This window comes from Leuresthes tenuis, unplaced genomic scaffold (assembly GCF_036924035.1).
Source record: "Leuresthes tenuis unplaced genomic scaffold, fLeuTen1.0.hap1 SCAF_13, whole genome shotgun sequence".
NCBI classification, from domain to species: Eukaryota; Metazoa; Chordata; class Actinopteri; order Atheriniformes; family Atherinopsidae; genus Leuresthes; species Leuresthes tenuis.
Window position 1 is genome coordinate 21242161 of NW_027325367.1, and position 20428 is coordinate 21262588.

General features: G+C 38.7%; 1 protein-coding gene across 3 annotated transcripts in view; it reads right to left on the bottom strand.

The window, feature by feature from the left end:
- slc5a6a (solute carrier family 5 member 6a) overlaps window positions 1-20423 on the bottom strand; it is a 37425-nt gene extending 17002 nt beyond the window's left edge. Inside the window, exons 1-4 of one of the 3 annotated variants that reach the window (XM_072362614.1) lie at window positions 19483-19584; window positions 9862-9947; window positions 2601-2831; window positions 2264-2485 (exon numbers count right to left, since the gene is read on the bottom strand). In XM_072362614.1, the coding sequence (XP_072218715.1) occupies window positions 2264-2485; window positions 2601-2726 (348 nt within the window). In that variant the 5' untranslated portion in view covers window positions 2727-2831; window positions 9862-9947; window positions 19483-19584. Of the gene's footprint in view, window positions 1-2263; window positions 2486-2600; window positions 2832-9861; window positions 9948-19482; window positions 19588-20252 lie in introns of those variants that run through there. The other 2 variants (XM_072362613.1, XM_072362612.1) reach the window with 2 other exon arrangements.
- Between the last annotated feature and the right edge of the window lie 5 nt (window positions 20424-20428).

The following is a 20428-nucleotide window of genomic DNA, read 5'->3' on the forward strand; positions in this document are numbered from 1 at the left end:
AGCAAATCTTTTATAGAAGGAATCAATGTTTATGTTTATGCATTTAGCAAACACTTTTATCCAAAGTGACTATGGGTAGCCAGTGGAGTTTAAATCAAAACTGTCAGTTTAAGTTCTGATCATTGGTTCAAAATCATTCTTTGCACAAAAGAAATGACTGCAGTCCTTCCCTGGTACATTATCTGTGTCCAATATACAGAACCTTTAGAGATGTTAATTATTCAGGAAAGAACATTGGGCCTCATGCAAGAACATTTTTGTATTCTTATTCAAAATTTCTCAAATTTTTTTTGCATGAAGGTCTCGTACGAACACGGCAACACGCCACATCAGATTCAACAATCGCTCTTAACTTAGGAAAAGTGTAAACGACCTGCATAAACATGATGAATGTATTCAAGTGCACGTGCATACTAAAGTATAGTAAATTTGCATACTCCATGCCCAAAATAATACCATATTAAGGTTACGCTTCCTATCTCCTGTACCAGGAAGTGCTAAGGGGGCTAAAGCATAGCCTCAATCACCTGGAGAAAATAGTGAATTTTAGGTAAATAATCTGATGAAGTTTGCATGGTGAATATTAACAATCAGACAAGTCAAATACCATCGAGCCTTGCACAAGATACGTTCCAACTGCTCTATTTTGCAGCACAAAGGAGTCATGCGTCTCCTTGGCCACCGAGCAACGACATTTAAAAGATTGTATTTGGAATCTGATGTGATTTGGACGTTGATGGAGTGGTACTGTTTGTAGTTGAGGAAAGGGAACACATAAGGTGAAGGTGCTTTGATGTATACATATGTGCAGTCTATTGCTCCAATTATGTTAAGACAGTCCAGCCATGGCATGAGAGTCCCTCTTAATTTGTACTTGTTCGACAGCGGTGTATGGAAATTTTATGTACCACTGGTGATAAACTGATGACAGCTTTGATCACCAAGGGGAGCGCACGACTCACTGAGGACTGGGATTTGTCTCCTATCTCCCACTGAAAGGTTCCCGTGGCCAAAGACCCAAAGGCGGTGAGGACCTGGATGTGTGGTGGAATTAGGTTTGATCTGTGCGTTTCTCTCTGGAGTTGTGGCTCTAGCAAGCTACATATTTGCAGCAGCACAGTCCTTGGCAATCTAAATCACGATGTCAGCCATTTGTCTGTCTATGCAACGATATCTACAAGCTCTCGAAACACAAGCTCTCTCCTAAGAGCCTAACGTGCTAAAGCATCCAAAAGTAGCAAGTCAGCCATAACGCACTTCCCATTGACCTTGTTATACACAGTCAAATTAACCTTCAATTAGTGCATAATTTAGGTCAAACAGAATAATGTCTGATCTTCAAAGTAATTAAATATACAATCCATTAGTTAGGGCTGCGTTGTGGTGTGGTGATTAGCACCGTCACCTCACAGAGAGTGTTCCAGGTTCAACTCCCAGCCTTTCTGTGTGGAGTTGCATGTTCTCCCCGTGTATGCATGGGTTGTCTCTGGGTACTCCGGCTTCCTCCCACTGTCCAAAAACATGCATGTCTCTAAAATTGTCCTTAGGAGAGTATGAGCGTGTGTGGTTGTTTGTCTCATTTGTCTCTGTGTGGCCCTGTGATGGACTGGCAACCTGTCCAGGGTGTACCCCGCCTCTCACCCGATGACCGCTGGGATAGGCTCCAGCCCCCCCGCAACCCGACCGACGGATTAAGCGGGTATAGAAAGTGGATGGATTCATTAGTTAAGAAAACTTGATTCGAATAACAGCAGACTATTTTACATGACTCCTGTGACAGGTCTGGATCAAAATTCTGTTTGTACCTGAAAGAAAACTTAAAATACGAAAAAATTGGTGAATGCGGCAAGTTCTCTTAAATTACTGGTGGCACAACTTAAGAGCAAATCTACAAGTGGTTCTTGCATGAAGCCCATTGTTTTTCTTAGACATTTACATTTTGAGGATAATACAGATAAGATGTCCAACCATGTTAAGCTCTGAGAGCATAATAGAGAAAGATAAATATATAATAAGCAGTAGAAATGTGTATTGACAGTGCAAAACAGAAAATGAAAACAGAATATTTAAAATAATCATAGAACATACTTCAAGGGCATTACTTTTCATTTTATCTTATGTGGAGGCAAGATAAATACTTGCCTGTATATAAAGACATAGAGACACATGACAAAGCAAAGTAAAGCTTGTTACAAGCTAGTTTAATTATGTGATGAAGGAACTGTGGGAAGAAAAGCTGTGTGTTAACTCTACTTTGGAGTACCTCATACGCACTGGACAGCCGTAGCCTGTAGAAAACTGGTATGAATACATGAGCAGGGATGAGCAAGCCCAAGAAATAGGAGCAGCCAAGGAACCAGTACTGTGTCCCAAATGTGTACACCTCTGATGGAGCCCCCAGGATTGCCACTGCTGACTGAAACGTGGCCAGTAGGGATAGGGAGACAGGCAGACAACTCATGGAACGGTCAGCCATCAGGAACTCCTTTAATAAACAGCATAACCATGTCAGACGTCATTACTACAAACACTATACTCCAAGTTGAGTGAAACAAAGATAAGTAGGCTACCTGAGGAAAAAAAAAGTTTGTGTGTACCACCTGTGTTGTGCGCTGACGTCCCCCAGAGAAGGCATAAAAGAGACCAATCCCAGCTGATGCCACAAGCAGCACAGCAAAAATTACATAGTCCACTGTGGTGAAATGCATCTGGACCACCTCTCCCATGATGAAGCTGGATGTTGGGGGTGGGTGATGTGAAGGCCTTTCGGAGGACAGCCCCAGAGACTGTTTACGACATCAAAGAAAGCTGTTCATCCATAGGGACATTCACTGAGAGCCAGAGGAAAACAATGAAAATTGAAAATATGTCAAATTTTTTTCTTCTACTTAAACCTAGACAGCATTATCATGGCAACTCCACAACAACATTATGGAGGACTTTGGAGTTAATGTACCTGTAATAACACTTATTTAATCACCATTGTATCACTGCATAATGTATAATGAAAATGGTACCAACACACCAGGGAGGCGTGGTCAGCATGTGGAAAATTGAATCATCCCTTTCAATAAAGTTTGGAATTCACTTGGTTATTGGATAAGTACCTATCAACAATTTAAAACTCAACATTGTGTGGTGCCCCTTTGCTGTTCTGGCTTTAATAGGGGTGGCTAACCTGAGCTCTTCAATTAATGTGGTGTCTCTACCTTAACTCTGTATAATACTTTACCCTAGTCCAAATACCAAACTGGCATCAATTTGAAACACTGCTTAATCACAGTCACACTTAACCTACCTACTTACAGCAACATACAGTCAATATCAGTCTTAGCAGCCTGGGGACCGTTGGGCTAAAATGCTTGATTAAAAAAGCATGTTTTAAGTTGGTTTTTAAAACCATCAATAGAGTCAAGTGATCGCAAGTAAAGTGGTAATTCATTCCACATTCTTGGTCCAACAGCTTGGAAAGATCTGTCTCCCCCGGGTCCTAAAGCGAGTGCGAGGGACCATCAATAGATATTACTCAGAGGATCTCAAACTACAAGCTGAAGTATAAGGCTGGATCAAATCACAAATGTAGGGAGGAGCCTGTCCACGCAATGCTCTGAATGTCAAAACCAAAATTTTATAGTTTATGCAGTAAAATACAGGGAGCCAGTGAAGAGATTTTAAGACAGGGGTAATGTGGGCTCTTCTGTCAAGGCGCGTCAGGATCCTCGCAGCAGAATTTTGTACAAGCTGTAAACGAGTCAAATCCGTTTTGCTTAGATGGATTTGAACAGGCTGTTACAGTAGTCTAGACGTGATGAAATAAATGCATGTATCAGCATCTCAAGATTATTTTTATAGACGATAGTTCTTCGTTTGGAGATGTTACGCAGCTGAAAAAAGCAGGTCTTTAGTAACTGTTTTGTTAATGTCCTGGAGACATGGCTTTGTCAAAAATGACTCCTAAATTTCTCAAGCTAGTTTTGGATGTCTGGCTAAGTGCTGTTTGATGCCAGGAATAGCACTATCTGGGGCAATGATGAGGGTCTCACTTCTGTTTGAGTTTAACTGTAGACCGTTATCACTCAACCATTGTTTTATTTGTGGTAAACAGTTGGTCAGGGAGCTCAATTTATGGGCCTCAGATGTCTTAAAAAATAATGTAATCGGATATCGTCTGCAAACAGATAATAAGAGTCATTAGCAAACAAAAATAGAATTGGTACCAGGACAGAACCTTGAGGTAACCAATATAGGAGACCTGCAGGGTTGTTCACAGAGACACTAAAGCTCCTGCCGGTCAAATAGGATAAGAACCACTTTAACAGTAAACCAGTCATCTCAACCGGATGTGGTTGAATCAGTCTGTTTACACTGTTAGACACTTTGAGTAGGGCTGTTTCGCTGGAGTGTTGTTTCCGGAAGCCTGACTGAAAAGTGTCAGAAATGTTATGGGCCTCTAGGAAATATGTAAGTTGTTTGGACACTACCTTTTCCAATATCTTGGCCAGGAATGGAAGCTTGGATATAGGCCTAAAGTTCTGTAGGTCTGATGGGTCAAGGGAAGTTTTTTTTTTAGTTTTGGTTCTACAATAGCATGTTTAAAAGAGCTGGGGAATACGCCAGATGACTGGGACAGGTTAAACATTTTGGTAACCCAAGGTCCAACAATTTCAATGACATTCTGGAAAAGCCTGGTAGGGAGGACATCAGATGCGCTAGAGGATGGTTTCATTTTGGACATTAAAGCTGAGATACACTCTAGTGGTACAGGTTTGAATGAAGACCAGAGGCCTCATGTACAAAGGGTACATACGCACAAAAAAGTGGCGTACACACGATATCCAATTACATTATTTTCACGTCAACGATCAGATGTATCAAGAGCGAAATGATCGTGGAAATGTGCGGTGCCTCATGCAAATTTCAGGGCTGTCGTACGCACTTTTCTACAGCGGTTGTTTCTTTGGCGACACTTACAGGTGATGTTGGGAAACTGTTATAATGAATAAATTTAAACACAATTTGTCCTCAGAATGAGCGATGTGCACATCTGAGACACATGAACAATTATCACTGATAAACAATTAACACACCCATGTGTCTGCAATTACAGTTAGAGTGAATATAAAAGTATGTGCAAAGTGGTGCAATGCACACTATTAAAAACAATGGCTGCTTTAGCGGTGTTGGAAGACATAGCAAATGGTGCAATAAGGAGAGAGCGTGTATTTAGAGACAGACATAATTTGTTGGCACATGAGGACAAGTGGCTCATCAGCCTCTTTAGGTTCCCGAGGGCAATCCTCATGGAGCTATGCGCAGAGCTGCGGCCGGCGATGGAGCGCAACACAGCGAGGAGCCATGCGCTGCCTGTTCCCATACAGGTGATGACCATGTTGGGGTTCCTGGCAACCGGGGCATTTCAAATTCGATTCTGAGCCGAGCCATGCCAGCCGTGGGATGGGATTATCCGCATCTCAGCCAGGTATATCAAATTCTCATACAATGCAGCTGAACAGGCCAACATTAAAGCGCAACTTGCAGCGACAGCCGGTTTTCCTAATGTAATCGGAGCTGTCGACTGCACACACATTGCTATAAAAGCGCCATCACATGATGAATTTGTGTATGTCAACAGGAAGCAATTCCATTCCATCAATGTACAGATCATTTGTGATGCGCAAATGCACTTAACTAACATTGTGGCGATGTGGCCTGGTTCAACACACGACTCATACATTCTGAGTAACAGCATTGTTGGGAACAGACTACAAGCTGGCAATGTGCGCGATGGGTGGCTTCTTGGTGAGTAACTTTCCTAATATTATTCCCCATGAAGTGCATTGAGCATGTGCGAAGAAAATTTCTATCCCGTCTTCACAGCATCATAGTTGGTGGTTCTCTGTTCAACTCCTCAGCATTAAAGGCCTCGCTCACGCTCTCCAACCCACTCCTCTTACGTTTGCTGCTTATATCGTAGGCCAGCGTGCCAAAGAGCACATTTTTGCGGGCCTCCACTTCAGAAAGTAGCACCTCCATCTCACTTTCCGTTAAGTTATTCTTTTTTCCATTTTATGCATTCTTTATTTTCTGATCGTGCAGAGAGGGGAATCGCAGGTGTAGGGCTCAATTAAATATGATTTGCATATTTAAGTAGGGACGTGGACAGGGAGGAGTCGGGTACTCCGACAAGTGCGCTAAATTCCACGTTGATTTGGATGTACAAACAAAATGTGCTAGGATTCATGCATGCGCACACATTGATACATCCGGATATTTTTGTACGTTGGAGGGCATTTTGGTTTGAGCGTACGCCATGTTTCAGTAGGAAATTCACGCAGCATGCTAGAGGCACCACTAATCAAAAAAACTAACTCCAAAAGCCTCATTTGGAACTATTTTGGGTTTAAACAAGGCACAAACGGTGAAGCAATAGACCATGGCCATCCAATGTGCAGGCGTTGCCACCAAGCTATAGGAGCCAAAGGAGGCAACACATCCAACCTCATAAAACACCTGCAGTGTCGTCACCCAGATTTATATGTCAAATACCAGGTTAGTATTTCATGTTTATTTTCTAATTGTCTAATATTAAGCAATGTGCTCCGTGTACAGGTTGAAGAATGAAGAGTTAAAAGATGTTAAAGCACCTAGAAAATACATATAAATATAGTTTTCACAGGGAATCAGTTCCCGTTTATTTTATTTTGTCCTCTATGTTTTATGTTGGAGAAGAAGCATTATTGTCAAATAGATTTTAAAAGACAGTGGATTTGTTATCCTAAGTCAATTATTTATATTATTAATTACACATGTTGTTATGTACATGATAAACATAAGTATTTATGACTTGTACAAATACATTGCAGTTCATGAAAATAATAATAATTAAAAAAGGCCGCAGTATCGCGATAATACCCGGAACGTGATACTTTGTCTGGTATAGTATCGTGGTTACTTATTTTGGTATCGTGACATCTCTACCAGTAACTACTACATATCAACAGAAGTTGTCTATGTTCATTTCTAATCATAAACCACAGATACATTTGATGTAAATATAAACTAACATTAATCTAATGTATACCCTTACTATTAAATGAGAACTACAATTTATGATTTTTGGGGATGAAATATGAGTTAATACAAGTTGACACACTGATTGGACCTATCAGGTGGAATCAGCTGTGTGTATTTTGGACATAGGGATTGACAAACTTCAGGTCATGCACTTAGAAAACTTGTCTATACTTGACAAATGCACACCTGTGGAATGAAGATGTCCTGGGTTCATAATGCCAAAAGAATCATATTTTATACATAAATTTCTGACATCTGTAACACCCACCTAATCCAAACCTTTTTTAAAAACCTAATGTATACAATTTGACATGTCTTCTGCCCCCCAGAGGACTTGTTGATGCTCTACTGTTAAAAGCAGTTCTGAAGTAATTTCCAAAATGGCTGCCTCCACAAACTAATTTGCTAACTTTTTCAGGGACAGTTTTGCAAATTTTGCAAAAATCTAGCAATGATGGTGTTCTTATTATTTCAATATGAAGATTTTATTTATTAAAACAGACTATAATATCATTATATCTCATTGTTTATGTTATAAAAAATGGTCCAGAAATGTGTGTATCAAATGCAATGGTGACTGTATCGCTTTTTCTGAATCAGTCTGCACTGTCCTTGTCACAGTACCAAAAACCAAATATTACATTTATTATTCAACTCAATTAAAGATTAAAATGTCACACTGAAATATTTTTGTAATTTATTTCAAGTTAGGATTTTGAGATGTTTTCATATATGCAACCAATGGTCCAATGATGACAATTTTTTTTTGGTTATAATTAGTTTTTCTAACTTCAATTATCATCAAAATCTGAATATGATATTTACTTATTCATAGAAGAAATTCAAAGTACAAATATATAAATTTTTTAAATTGATGGTGCCATTCAAGGGGAAATCCCATCTATGTTTCTATATGCCGGCAAAACCTCACAAATGAGCCCCACACCACTTTGTTTTACAGTCAACATTTTTGCAGCCTTTTGATGGCGTCTTTCTGGCTTCCTTAACATAACAAAATATTCATGTGTAGAGCTGTACATTTTCTGGGCTCCCTCAGAGATTTGTTTAACAGTGTTACATGTCACAACTGCAGGGGGAGTCAAAGAGCAAAGATTTACCAAATTCAAACTCTAGAGTCACTATAAAAGAAACCTTCGCAAATTGATGGGAACGAAAAACTACCTCTCTACGATCAGTACTAATGGCCGCGTTTAGCGCTAAGAGCTTCTTAGCGAATCTGGGAAATGCGGCCAATGTCTTTTACCGCTATAGACTGAAAAATTGATTGCTATTGATTACAAGCAGCACCTTGGTACTTCTTAACCACTTAATTTCTATGAAAGCAGCAATGTTGTAATTAGTTTTCACAGTCCTTCTGGTTTTGTTTTGCTTTGTTTTTGTTAAAAGACGTATTGCAATATGTAGAGATATATCATTGCACATTTGTTGGCTGTTTCACGTTTGATTTGCGGAGCCCACATAATTTTTATCTTATAATTACTTATATTAATTTGTATTAATTACAATATAATTTCCCTTTAGGATAAAAAGTGACTTTTAATTAAATTAAATTGAATTGAATTGAATTTTTTAATTGAATAGAGGCTTCCATCTCTGTCATGGAAAAAACCTTAAAGTAAAGTTCCGGCTTACCGGAGAGAGATATTTATATAGATAAAATACAAATGACAATTACATCATATATCTAAGTCCTTAACCTACTCTTTGTTACACATCTCAAAATATAACAATGCACCAAATAACAAGACAAACAAATTCCTCACCAAAATAAAGTGTGGCATTTGTACTTTGGAGTATGAAAACAGATGAACTAGGTAATAAAATCTGAGCATTGCAACACGGTATCCATGTCAAGAATTCCATGATTTTTATCATAATGGCTAAAGCTATTTATTTTCTTTTTATTGCAATAATCTATGAAATAACCTTTCTATATGCATGTTGACGTGGACTTTCTAAAGGTAGATACACATTCCAAACAGGGTAATTAAATACTTTTCCCATTTTCCAACAGCAGTATGTTTACCCTCAGTCCACTGAGGGCTATGCATGAACTGCAGGAAAAAAGCCTGTAAGCTATGACAACACGAGTAAATGCATTACATCTCAGACTGTTGACTGCAGTTTCTGACAAGCACAACGTTTTGGTACGATTAGCCGAGTAATCATTTTTATATGGACAGATGACCACAGCCTACACAGTGGGACTGAGATTAAGTTGCTGGCAGTCTTACAGACTGGTAAACTGATAAACAGCATTTCAATTTGTGTATACTGTCGAGAGCAAATGTCCAGTGTGTGTGAATTGTTTGGGTGTCTTTGTTTCTGTGCCTATGATACGTAAAAATATTATCCCTAATAATGTGTCATGTGTTGTTAATCTGAGGTTTTATATACCTAATTCTTAGACCTAGTAAGGATCAGATGATTTCTTTTTAATGTCCTCATAGGTAAAATATAAGAAATGAGAGAGGATGGATTCTCTTTTTTTTGTGCATTACTTAATTTTACAATAAAATGTCAGCTCTTGTTTAAAGCTGAAAATTATATCAATTCACTGGTTGTGAAATGACAAAAACGTACAGTAGAAAAATAAGTCTTATCTCTTCCCTTGGTCTCACATGCACACGCTGTATTTGGGAATCCATTAATTATATTTTTAACAAATCGCAAAATTAAGAAAAATTTAAACAATCAAATGATAGCTCTATTGGTTATGACAGAAAAAGCTACAAAGAAAAACAAGAAAAGGACTTTACTACCTACTGGAACTAAGTTGCTGCTGCTTCTGCTGGTTGACTAGCCACTCAGACCTATGGCTGGCTGGAGGGAGAGGCTTGCCTGCTCACAACCTCCTCAGAGGAGTGTGAAAAAAATAGCCCATCACATATTCTTAAAGGTGATTCAATATGGGTGAAATCTTTTGCAAACAACATTCTTGTTTATTTTGAACTCTGATCATTTTAACCAAATAAAACACAATACATTATCATGTTTAAACAAGAGATATGTTACTCTGTTCTTTTACAGAATTCACTTCAGGGGATGTATTTTTGTCACCAATGAAAACAGCTTTTTTTCTTTTCTTTTTTTTTTACTTTGGCACAGAACAGTAAAAAACACAGCACAGTGTCAGTGGGGTACATGTTCTTAGCAGTAATAGTCAAACATCTCTGACATCAATCAAAGGTCTGTGGTGGTGTCTCTGCTTTGAGATTCATATTCTGTCCATTTTTCGCATTTTTTATAGAATTTTGTTTGCTGGAGTCTCAATATATACGGAATCAATAGCTAGGATATTGTTTTTTTAATTGGCTCTATATGAATGAATTGGATTATTTTGAAAGTAATTAATTGGATTTCATTGGATTATGATTACAATGAATTGAATTATATGTAAAGTACTCCTGATATTATCTTGTAATTGGCATCCCTTGATAAAGCCACATTGATCGTCATCTATCAGTTCTGTCATAAAAGTTTCACGTCTCTTAACTAGGATGGTTGTATATATCTTATAGTTACAATTTAAAATTGATAGTGGCCTACAATTTTCACAGAATTACTTGTCTTTCCCTTCCTTAGGAGTCACTGTGATTATGGCTTCGTTCCAAGGGGGGGGCTTTGTCTTTTTTTTAAAGTTTCATTGAATGCTGCTAATAACATTGGACTCAATTGCTTTTTAAACATTTTGTACCATTCGGCTTGGGAAGTCGTCGCTCCTTTCCTGTAATATATTAATTTAAATATTTGTTTTATGTTTCTCCTATTGTTGGTAGATCTAATGAACTGAAAAAGTTTCTTATTGATTCCTTGTCTGCTGAGTGTATACAGCATTTTGTAGTACTTTTCAAAAACTTTTCTATTTTTCCCGGTTCTAATTCTAGTGAATTGGTTGTGGGGTCTCTGATTGTATTCATGAGTTGCTGTTTCCTTATTCGTTTAGTTAATAGTTTTGTAGCTTTGGGGCCTGATTCGTAATAAGTCTGCTTCAGTAGTCTAGATTTCTTTTCCACTTTGTCTCCTAGTATCTCATTCACTTTTGTCCTCACTTCCTTGATTTGTTTTGCGGCTTTGCTTTGCGGTAAGACGTATTGCATCACTTCCTGTTGCCTTGTGTGTGTTCTGTGACATTTCTTTCGCCTCTTGAACTACTAATAATCACCTTATTTCTCCCTATAATTTACACATCTTGCATAGTTAACTCTATCCCATACTTGTTATATTCTAACGCTCACTTTTACAGATCTTTAGTCTTTATTTTTCACTTTTTAGCGGTGTGTCTGATTGTCTAGCTTAGCATGGCTATCAGTTCTCTTCCTCCATCTCCTGCTTTCACCTGCTCCGTATGTCAGATGTTTAGTTACTCCTCTGCCTCCTTTCGTGATAATGGTACATGTAACAAATGTAGTCTTTTTGTAGTTTTGGAGGCGAGGTTATCTGAATTGGAAGCTCGGCTCTGTACTGTTGAAAACCACCCGATAGCGAGCCAGGCCCCTTTAGCCAGTGCGGAGCCCACTAGCCTAGCCAGCTCTATTAGTGACTACAAGCCTGTCTTAAAGACATAAAGACCTTGATGACTCAGAACTGTCTGCTTTTAAATTCAGACAAAACTGAAGTTGTTCTCTTTGGACCTGAGCGTTTCAGGGAGAAATTGTCTAGTTATATAGTTACTCTAGATGGTATTTCCTTGGCTTCTAGTTCTACAGTGAGGAACCTTGGAGTTATTTTTGACCAGAATTTATCATTTGACGCACATATAAAACATATAAAACTAGGACTGCCTTCTTTCACCTTCGTAATATTGCTAAAATCAGGAACATCCTGTCTCAGGGTGATGCAGAGAAACTAGTTCATGCATTTGTTACTTCAAGATTGGACTACTGTAATTCCTTATTATTGGGCTGTCCCACATATTCTCTGAAAAGCCTCCAGCTGATCCAAAATGCTGCAGCCAGAGTTATGATGAGAACTAACAGGAGAGATCATGTTTCTCCAGTTTTAGCTTCTCTTCATTGGCTCCCTGTTAAATTCAGAATAGAATTTAAGATTCTTCTTCTCACATATAAAGCTCTTAATGACGGAGCTACATCATATCTTAAAGATCTCATTGTAAGATATTTTCCTAACAGAGCACTTCACTCCCAAACTGCAGGTTTACTTGTTGTTCCCAGAGTTTCTAAAAGTAGAATGGGAGGTAGAGCCTTCAGTTATCAGGCCCCTCTCTTGTGGAATAAGCTGCCAGTAAATGTCCGGGAAGCAGACACCCTTTCCACTTTTAAGATTAGGCTTAAAACTTTCCTTTTTGATAAAGCTTATAGTTAGGGATGGCTCAGGTAACTTGTGTGTCCCTGTTCCAACAGGTATCCTTTGAATGGCGTTATGGTGTCGTCGCCCCCCCCTTTCCCTCCTTTCCCTCTTCTCAAACCCCAGCTGGTCGAGGCGGATGGCCACCCTTCCTGAGTCTGGTTCTGCCAGAGGTTTCTTCCTGTTAAAAGGGAGTCGTTCCTTTCCACAGTCGCCACAGGCACGCTCAGGACGGGAGATTGGACTGAAGACACGTTTCGGTGCAATCGGTTGGTTTCCTTAGCTAGGATATTATTTTTTGAATTGGCTCGATATGAATTCATTGGATTATGATTACAATGAATTGAATTCCAATTGGCTTGAATTGGACTATATAAATGGCGCTATATAAATAAAATTGAATTGAATTGAATTGAAATGTAACTTCATCAATTTCGAAGCACTGTTTAAATTGCTCAGGTAAATGTTTTTGCCATCTATATTTGTATTTTAGTTAAACGTTGGCCAAGATCACTGGCTGGAATAATATGTAAGAAAATCCGGACAGGAATGTACTGCGCCCCACGAGCTGTACTTTCACATGGACAACTGTTGAGCCTTTTCTCAGAAAGGTTCTGCCACATGCTGCCAACTATATTAGGAAACATTTCAAACATTAGAAGCAAAAGTCCTAATCTGTTACCTTTTTTTTTTTGACTGTTTTTGTGTTTATTTAAAACACAACTTGAGCACTTGGTTGGTGCCATTTTGGCAACCTCAACTTGTAAACATTGAACTTCAAGTATAAACACTGAATTTGTGCTCATCACACATCAGTAGTGCCCTCTACGGACATGCCTGGCCATGTAATATTGTGTACTAGTTTGATCAAGCTCTGGACATTAATATGACCTGAGTAAATCCCACATTTTTGCTCATTAATTGATATAACCATGTCTGGCTGTAAAAGTAAGCACTTCCTGGAGCCCATTGCATACTGACTGTTCAATACTGGACTGTTGATACTGGACTTTGATTTTAAGATGCCTCACACTTCTGTTTGTAAGTACAGAAACAGCAAAAGGGGTAAAAACTGAGCACCTCTGATCTAACAGCCTTGGTAATTACAGAGATTTAGTGTGTATGTACGTGTGTAAGGGAGAGCTGACATGGTGAATCTAGCCCCTCCAGACACCAATGCTACCTTCACTAAATCTATAACACTAATGTATCAGTAAGACCACACTCAAAGATGACAAAATGACCAGTCATGGTGGGAAAACTGTATTAAAAAAGTAAATCAGCAATACCAGCTGCTTCAATCACAGTATGTGCTTCATACACAGATAATTAAAGTCACATAAAATGCCACACTGACTTTTGTGTATGTAGATTAATGCAAAGGGTGAATGTGTGTAGCTGTACAGCTCATTGCAACCCATTCCCTCATGTAGACATGATTATGTACAAAATACTGTTTGTTTATAAAGCCTAACAGAAACTAATTAAATAAGTTCTAGAATGGTGCTGCACTAGTGGCAGACTGCTGCAGTAGCGCTAAACACATGTTTAGCTATGTGTCATTCCAGCAGCACAGCATCAAAATCAGAATAGAAAAATGAGTTTTTCCTGAAAAAAGCTAATTAGAAAATGCAAAAAAAAAAAGACATGCAGTAAATCTAAACTTGTTTAGATGTGCTGCTGGAATCATTTCTGCTGGTAACTGTCAATTTTTTGCAATGCCCAAAAAGCGAACTCTCTAGCGCCACCAACACTTCAAAGTTTGAAGTGCATTTAGCTTCATAACTTTGGACTCGTTGGTCCAAATTTCACAAATTCGGTACTGTTGGAATCCTTGGATCATGACGAGTCACTCGGTGCCAACCTGGATGGGTTTAAAGCAGAGGACAAATTTTGTGTATGTATATTAGGGATGTAATGGTTACCGGTATCACGGTAAATCTTGGTGAAATTTTATGCAATAAAGATTTCTGTTTATGTCTGAATTAATCTCATTATCTCTATGGATTATCGGGATATAGTGTTGTGGAGAAAAGAGGAGTCGGACTTGTCATGGTCAGCCTCTTATGGGGAATTTATTAAAACCCAATGACCTCAGTTTGTGACATCCTCTTATACCATTCTATATCATTCAGTGTGTACGTGGCCCAAACCCAATCTCTATTCGGCGCTTGCTGTCTGAGGACGCGACTACATCTTCGTCATTATCTAGGCAGGGTTCATTCTGACCTCAACATTATTATTTATTCGTTATTTGAGTATTGTCAAGTCGGGCTGGGTATCAATCAAACTTTTTCAATACCGGTACCTTCACTTCTACACCGGTTCCTGAACAATATTTTTTTCAACACCAATTTTATAATATCAATTCTAACAAAAAGGAAATTACATTACACATAACAGTACAAATCTTCAGTTTTATTTTTCAGCTCAGTATTTCAATTTCTTGGAGGGAACCTCCCATAGGGATTAATAAAGTTGTCGATCTATTTTTCCAATCCAAGCAGTTTTCTTACAGAAAAAATTAAAAACAAATCATTTCCAGTGCAAAACAGTTGCAAACAGGTGACAGGTTGGTGTCTAATACTATCCTACATACTGAGGATACTTTTCACTTAGCAGTTTTTCTTCAGAAAAGTCAACATGTCTGCTTTCTGCACATATAAAGTTGCAGTAACATTGAGATTACTGCCGGATTTCGCTGAACGTTAATTTACCTGTTAAAATGCCACACACTGCGCCGTTCTCGGTACTCTTAGATGAAGCCGAGTCCAGTGGTGGACATTTTGAATTATGCCGCTCGGGCTCTTTAGCGTCCACAGGCTCAGACTTGAATGCTGAGAGGATGGTTGCGGTCCGACCTTCTTGCAGTCAAACACAGAGCAACTTTCTGCTCTTAAATTGATTTTGTGCACGGTCAAATAATTAATTAAATTAGTCGTGTTGCTGTCCTTGGCAGCAATGACTTTTTGGCATATATTACATCACGCACTATTGGCATCAATCTTGGTGAAATGGAGCCACCTTTAGACCTCGGGGGCATTGTTTAACCGGTTGGATGACATGCATACAACTACAGTCCCCAACACAGATACTTGTGTACCCCGTCTGTGGGCGAACTACATTTTCCTGCATGCGGCAAAGTGTAACGTTAATACAGCCAGTCGAGGGTAGCATGATCAGTTCTTGATCACGTGATTAATCTCTGGGTACCGAAATTTGGCATCGAAAGACGAGGCATGTTTTGATACTCAGTACTACCGAAGCATTTCGGTCGGTGCCTCAAAAGAACCGACGTTCGTTACCCAGCCCTAGTGTCAAGACATAATATGTGGATCGAGCAGTGTCAAGGATCTGCTCTCCCACAGTAATAACAGCCTCATCCAAGTCTAGCAAGCGACTCGTGACTGTGTCTCGCGTGAATACATAGCTTGTAACGTAGGCATCGACAATAAAAGCTTGGTGGGAAGCTATGACTGCAGGCAGGATATTTTCCACCCCACTAAAAGGACAAAATCCGAGGTCTGGGCATATTTTTTCTGTTTTTTTTTAAGAATGCTGAGGGACAACTGGTGGAGGACAATTATCCTGTCTGCGGAACATGCAAGAAAAAAAATTGCTGTGAAAGGCAGTAACACTACAAATCTACTGGCCCATCTCCGTGAGCATCACCCACAGCTTTACAGCCAATGCAAGGTAAGCGAATGTCAGTTCAAATCAGAGCATGTGAAGGGAGCGGAGCAGGGAGTGAGCGAGGAGCGGAGCGTGCAAAATATAGTCGGAGCGTGGAGCAAGTTTTTATTAACTGGCCGGAGCGATTGCTCCGTGGTGCTCCAGTTCCGCTCCGATACAGCTCACACCACGAGTCTGGGGCATGCACAAATCCACCCAGAATTCACCTATTCATATGGAATACATTTTTTTGGTGAGCTGGGAGCAGAACTGAGTGAAGCGTTTTGGTGTGACTTTGAGCAGTGGTGTGGGAGGGAGTGAAACCTATGTGAGCGAGGAGAGGAAATTCTTACTGCTCAGCTCCATTCACATTTGGTTCAAATACATCATGTGAGGGACATCTGCTTTAGGAAGATTGTGTAACTTGTCAGTGATGTATACCAAAGTTTCAAGCAGTATCTATCTTCCTAAAATGCAACAATGTTTAGCAGTGTTAGCCAAGTGTCTCTAAATGAAACGGAACTGAAGGCACCCAGTCTACTGTCGACGTTGTGTACTCCACTGAGCAGAGCCGACACAATATAAGGCGGCGTAAAATAATTTAAACATGTTCAATAACATTAGCAAGAACATACTATTTATAATAGCGAGTTAAAAACACGAGTTGATATTGACAGCGAGTCATACAATAAACTCTCTTTCTGTGCCAGTTGCTTACCCTTTTAATGTGAAAATTATATTTTGATAAGATTTTGACTTCTAATGTTTTAGTATGCAAGAAAAGCACAAAATTAAGGAACATTCAGGGAATGTGTTTTTTGGACATTTGTACAGCAATTGAGAATATCACAATAATATTGTTAACAGTGATAATTTGGTCACTATAATCGAGATATCAAAATTTACTCTAGTTGCAGTGTCCAAAAGACCAAGCTTTACCTACATGGCAAAATGCAAGGCTGTGCTTCTATGAGTGTAAGCACTCATAAGTATACAGTGGGTATACAAAAAATATTTTGTCTGAATCTATGTGGCATAATGTCATGTTGGCCTCAGGGCAGATATGTTAATTTTTACAAGATACTTAAAAGTAATTAGACACGGTACTCCAACATAAATATTGTACAGTTACTGACTTGCTGAAATAGGGAATACTTAAATAGAAAATAACATGGCTCAGAGCAAGATATTTAGCTTCTGCACTAGTTGGTTGAGGCCCATTTCACAAGAACGATGCCTCTCCACTACACAAGTGCACAAATAGCAAAAAAAAATCTTTTACTTAGCACACAGTGCCTAAGTGGTCCACAAGCGAGTGTAATGCAAAGTTATATGGTGACTATTAAATTCAGGCAAAAAGCTTACTCCTACTTTGCATTTAATTTAGTGTCTCTACATTAATAAAGACAAGTAATTCATGAGCAGATTCAATATTAAGCATGTGTGTGTTTTAGACTGTGGTGGTGACATCATCAATACCGTTACGAAACATTAAACAAGGAGGTCAGAGAGACCTGGCAACACATGACCAATAACTATACATTAAATTAGTTAGTCTGAGCGCCTCTACTGTGTAACTGATGGAAAAAGCAAACCTGCTTGTCAATTTTAAAGCAAAGGTTAGTGTGGGAAAGTCTCCTGAAAGAGGCCATTGCATTTTTAAGTCCTTTCAAGATACTTCAAAGCAAACTACATTTTCATTTAACCCCATTAAACAATAAGAGACTAAAAAAAAGCACAAGCACAAAACAAAATGGTCACAATGTGTGGGCACTCAAACAAAATATTATCAAGGAATAAAGGAGCAAACTAGATTTTTTTTATTGTTCTTTAACAAAGGAGAGGCCTTCATGTTTTTATTTTTTCAAGTTTTAAAAAAAGCCTTGATGGATAAAACTGACTGGTTGTTTTGGTAAATATACACTGTACCTTTGTACACACATATACCCTGAAATGTTTTCTGGCTTCACCATTGCTTTTACAGTAGATTCAGCAAAGTCATTAAGAGTATTGTGTGTTTAAAACATTCCCTTGAATTTACTTTCATAAAATAAGAAAAGAATAAGAGAACACAGAATATTCAAACAATAAAATAAATTTTTTTAGAGCCTGTGAGACAATCCATTTTATAAAATAATCACAACATTGTGAAGGCTGTTGGGCGTACCCCATGCACATGATAAAACTACTCCTTATCATCTATGGACTTTGTGCACCCACAGTGTCTAGCTCTGTATATTTTCTACCCAAAGAGGCCAATGATGTGAATAATCATTAAACACTACAACTGCTGATTACTATGCTGTTTCTCACTTATAAAAGGACTTTGCAAACCATAAAACCAAATGCTGTTATGTTACTGACTGACAATGCTGAACAAAAAATGACCCTGAACTTTGTGTTAGTGTGTTGCGATTATTGGAAACACAACACCAGATTATAAAAGAACAGAATGGCTCTTGACTGAATGTTTGTCAAACTTATCACAACACTTACGCCCACCCCAGGTAGGTGGAATTGGATTTTGAGTGTCTACCAATAGCATTACATCAGCAGCAGCCTAAGGAACTGTAAATTAAACTTTTTTTCACCCTATACCACATAAGTAGCAAAGTTAAATTGATTTTCTATTTAGATATACAATACATTACATAAGACTAGTTTGATGGAGAGTGGAAAAAGCTTCTGCCACGTGGAAACATTGAGGCATTCCGTTTAAAGTATAACAAAATTATAAAATTATTTGTTATTAAAATAACAAAATTATTACCAATGTCCAGCTTTCTTTAAAGCTAATACAATCTAAGTATTTATTCCATGTACTTGTCAGTCAGGCTTATTTAAATCTTCACGTTGAGTGCAGTATGTTTAAGAGTTTTAAACTGTAACCAATGTTACAGGTTATGAATGTAATGCTGAGTCACTTAGTCTGTATATAGTCATCTAAATGTCAACCACCAAAGCCGGCTAATAAGACCTTCCATACTAGATTATTACAGTCAGTAGCAGTAGTGTACGATTTAGAAAACATTATTTTACAATATGTGAACACTTACATATGGGCTGACATATTACAGTTTGCCAATTGGTCCCCACGCGTTCTGCCATTCCCAGGGTATACCCAGGGTATGGGCCCGCCAAACCAGCTTACGTTTGCTAACTTGATGTAGTCAGTGTTAAGAAGACATTACCTCGCTTTTAGAAACAATAAAGCTGTTTAAAATACTATCCAGATCACATGAAAGTGTATCCAGAGATTGTTGCCCAATCATCCTAACTTCTCTCTGCTGCTGTATGCACCAGCATGAAACTAATCGGATAACCAGGCGGTACAACACTGGCAACATGCGCATATTGCCGGCAAAACAAGAGATTTTCTTGTATAATTTAGAGGCTAAACACTCTTACCTTTGACCTCACTTCGCTGCCAAAAAACGTTTTGAGGTATATCGTTTGCATGCTAAGTACATTCAAGCGTAACGGACCGCCCATTCTCCTTGACACTAGATCGTATGCTACTTTCACGGACTCCTAAAAAAAAAAAAAAATTAATAAAGCAAATAAAATAATTGACCTCGGGAAAATAATTGTGTTATGGTCAGTCATTTACATTTTGCCAGGTCAATTTTATGTGAATAACTTGGGTTATAGATGCCTAAATAACCCCTGCAATAAAAAGCTCGTAAGTAGTTCATGCTTTTTTGAAGGTATTGAGATTGAAAATGCGGGGGGATGCTTTAATAACGCAAGTCTCGAGACCGTATCTTTTGGTGGCGGTGGCATCACGAATATTGTAATTTTTAAGCGCTGCTCCTAAGAGCTTGATTTCGGCCCTTACTTGTCACGTTTCTTAAAACTATCTTTGTAATAATAATTCCCACATCTATGAAGGTAACACAGCACGTGCTTTCGCTGCCTCAACTAAATTTAATTAACAAATTTATCTTTTTTCATTCGGGAGAAATTTACTTAAGCTACGTGGTTGCCTAAATCACCTAAATCATCGGTAACTCCTGAATAGAGTCTGGTTTCTTGTTCAACACGATGACCGTCCGTAACCTCGGCTGCACTGAATCTAGCGGAATATCTTCTCGGTAACAAATTACCATGGAAATAGCCACGCGTGAATTTACAGCCACTCTTAGCTAGCACAATACACCATGTTGTGCGCATCTTACCTGTTCTCTTTTATGTCGTAAGGAACAGTGAATACGTTTTGTTAGTAATATCGTCCATCACATCCAACTAAACAAAACCAAAAAACATACACCAGTTAAATCAGTCTTCGTTTCCCTGTGCGCATTCATAGACGAGCAGCTACATAGGCTGTCACATCTCTCTGAGCTGGCGACTC